The sequence below is a fragment of the Cryptomeria japonica genome, chromosome 7 (assembly GCF_030272615.1).
Source record: "Cryptomeria japonica chromosome 7, Sugi_1.0, whole genome shotgun sequence".
Classification (NCBI taxonomy): domain Eukaryota; kingdom Viridiplantae; phylum Streptophyta; class Pinopsida; order Cupressales; family Cupressaceae; genus Cryptomeria; species Cryptomeria japonica.
The window spans coordinates 629,272,194-629,275,513 of NC_081411.1; the positions used below are offsets into that span (position 1 = coordinate 629,272,194).

At 39.8% G+C, this 3,320-nt stretch overlaps 1 protein-coding gene across 1 annotated transcript; it reads right to left on the reverse strand.

Annotated features, from left to right (window-relative positions):
- Window positions 1–254: 254 nt before the first annotated feature.
- Window positions 255–2,742, reverse strand: LOC131032603 (L-type lectin-domain containing receptor kinase SIT2-like). The gene is made up of 2 exons (XM_057963620.1): window positions 2,549–2,742; window positions 255–2,368 (listed from the first exon to the last, which is right to left on the reverse strand). The coding sequence occupies exons 1-2, from the start codon at window positions 2,572–2,574 to the stop codon at window positions 346–348; spliced, it is 2,049 nt and encodes a 682-aa protein (XP_057819603.1). The 5' UTR covers window positions 2,575–2,742; the 3' UTR covers window positions 255–345.
- Window positions 2,743–3,320: the final 578 nt, after the last annotated feature.

Genomic DNA, 3,320 nt, shown 5'->3' on the forward strand with positions numbered 1-3,320 from the left:
CTATAAATCAAGATGAATAGTCTTTTTCACCCAAAATTGTCCTTAATTAGATGTGGAATGCTTTCAAGTCACATGGAGTCCATGATGTAAGTCAACAACATTTATTGTTGTAATAGGAAGTAGATGACAATAGGTCAAATCCGATAATGAGAGGAGTTTAATGTGTGAAGAGGAAGAGATTTTAATGGTTATATCAAAACTCAAGTGAATTAAATGATTTTAACTAGTCAAATTGAAAATGAATTGTATGGAAATAGAAAAGAAACTAGATATTTATGGGTTATATACAAATACTTGTATCCATGAGTACTCCAGACTAACAAGCTGGTTACGCAGAGGTCGATCTCATACAGTGATACGGCCAGAAAGAGAGTTTGACTTGGAAATAGAAGCGTCTGTACCGTGACTGGAATATGGAAGAGAATTCCAAGAACTACTCACTCGAATCGCATCCAAATAAAACGGAGAGCCAAAACTTGGTAGTGAAGCTTCTTCTTCAAGTATCTGGAGTACTTGTCTCATGCCAAGCCTACCGTCTGGGTGAGGATTGGAACAGATCAGACCCAGTTTCAGCACTCTCTCCATCTCACCCTCAACATATTGCCCACCAAGATTTGGGTCGGCTGTATCCATGAGACTGCCTGTGACATGGAGCTCTCTCACCCAGTCCACCAGAACTATTTGAGCAGATTGGAGGGACAGATTCACAGGTCTCCTTCCGCATGCAACCTCCAACAATAAAATACCAAAACTGAACACGTCTGTGGCGGGGCTGGCCTTTCCTGTCTCTACAAACTCCGGTGCGATGTACCCCAGTGTTCCAACCACACGAGTAGTGTGTGAGTTTTCGTTATGCTCGTACAGACGGGCAAGCCCAAAATCCCCCAGCTTTCCATTCAGCTCTGAGTCCAGCAAAACATTGCTGGACTTAATGTCCCTGTGCACTACGCATTGTTCCCACTCTTCGTGAAGATACAACAAACCGGCAGCCACATCTCTGAGGATTCTGTACCTATGATTCCAGTCAAGCATCTTCTTTGGGTTTCCAAATATCATCTTGTCCAGGCTTCCATTCGGCATGTAGTCATAAACTATGAATAGCTGCCTTTCCCGCCTGCAGAAGCCTCTGATCTGCACCAGATTTCGATGTTGAAGGCGACCAAGACTTGAGATTTCTGCTATGAATTCGTTCACCCCATCATCGGTTTCTCTAAGGATGCATTTCACCGCTACTTGGAGGCCGTTTGTGGGAAGGACTCCTCTGTATACCCGACCGAAGCCTCCGGATCCCAAAAGTTCTTCCTCTCGGAAGCCCTTGGTTGCAATATGAAGGTCCTTGTACTTAAACCTGTGAGGCCAATACTCCACCTCCCAGTCTTCGATCCGATCTCTGTACTGGTTTCTCTGCAACCGCACAAATGATGCTGCCACCACAACAAGTAGAAAGACAACGCAAGCTGTGCTAATGCCAGCTATCAGTCTGAAGTTTGAGGTCTTTGATTTTCTGTGTACAAAGGATGGAAGATTTGATGTATTCAGGGATGGGGCGATTCCGTTTGTGGCAAAGCTCCAGGCCAGGATGTAATTCTCTTCATAAATCATTCCCGTAGCTGCTGAGAAACCAACGTATATTTCTTCTTCTAGAATGTTGAAAAGGGATATATTTTTTATATATAACAGTGGTTTCCGTGGGCGATCAAGACCAGCCTCTGCAATGGTCACTTTGAGCTCTCTTTGAAGATTGTCATAATCAATCCAAGCTTGAATATTCTGTCCGCTGTTGAGATCCAAATTCTGGAATTGGCTGCTGTTAATCCAGTAGCCTGCAGGCGTAGAGTTTACAGATATGAGACCGTTGAGATCCACGCCAACGTGATTGTCGTCGATATCAGCAAATTCAAAGTTCTTTGATGTGTCGAACTCGACTGCAAACAGATGGTTGGAGGCCTGTCCCATAACTGATAAATTGCTAATCAAACCAAGGTACGGACCTGGTAAAAAGCCCTCTGGAGATCTGTAGGGCGTCATAATAAACGCCAGTCCAAACCCAGATTCTGACGCTGAAGAAGGAACAATGCTAAACACAAAAGTTGTGCTGAAAGATAAAGTAGAATTCAGAGAGCCGTGACCTTTAATACGCACAGGGTGTCGATAGAAAGCACGGCCAATTGTAGATTGAAATCGTTGATTAAGGGTAATGGCACTGGACTGCACTGAAGCATTACCAAAGAATTGGAGGGTCGACGCATTGAATTTGTTGAAGATAAAATTTGTGTGGGTTTGGGCAATAAGCGAGGTGGGGAGCAGATAAAATATCAGGACCACGCTCAAGCCTTCCACTGTGGAGCTCCATCTCGACTTCGATTTGCTGTTCGCACTTAAAACGAAATGAGCAAGATATATAAAAAAAACCAACAGAAAAGTTAAGGCAGATGGCCAACAGGTTGAAATAATTATTTCCATAGAAGCCAAAATTGAAATAGAAATACACCTATGAATAGGTAAAAAGCAACGACTAAATACAGCTTGCAAAATGGTACAGATTTACCTTTTTGTGTATTGCAAAATTTTCATTTCTTTTTCGTGTTTTTCCTTCTCACGCCTCCAGCATAATATAAGAAAGCTCTCTGGTTATTCGAATACCGAAGGCTCCTCGTTTATTCCAATCTAAGATAGTGCAGCAAAGGGATATCAAAGTAAAGCGAAAACGAAAGAACCACATATTGTGAAGTTTCCACGCGTTCAAAAACAAAGCCCAGCCCGTGTACCCGTGTATGATAAGTTAAAGTGTACCTTCAAGGAAATAGAAAAGGTTGCAATGGAGCTACCTAGATTTTGACTATATCTTATATGGAGAATATCTTATATGGGGTTAATGCCTTCTTCATAATTAATAACTATTTTTTATATTATTAAATTAATTAAATTTTATTATATTTATATTATTTTTTATTTTTAGTAAGATGTTTTTATTTTAAATTATATAATATATAACTATATATTGTTATTTTTTATATGTAATTATGTGTTATTGATATTTATTGCATCAACAAAATGCTATCTTAGTATTTACACTATTTTTAGAGTATTTTGTTTGATTTGCATTAGAGTATTATTATATGTTTTGAGATTTATTTTTACTAACCAAATGTTAATGGGACAAATCAAATTGTTATATTGCTATAAGGATTCAACTGTGTAGTTTGTTAGTCAAACACATTGATCCATGTGTAGTTTGATAGTCACAAGAACCCATATCTCATGAGAATAAATAGTAGACTTTGCACTCATTGCATCTAGGTGATGCTCCTAGTGGTAAA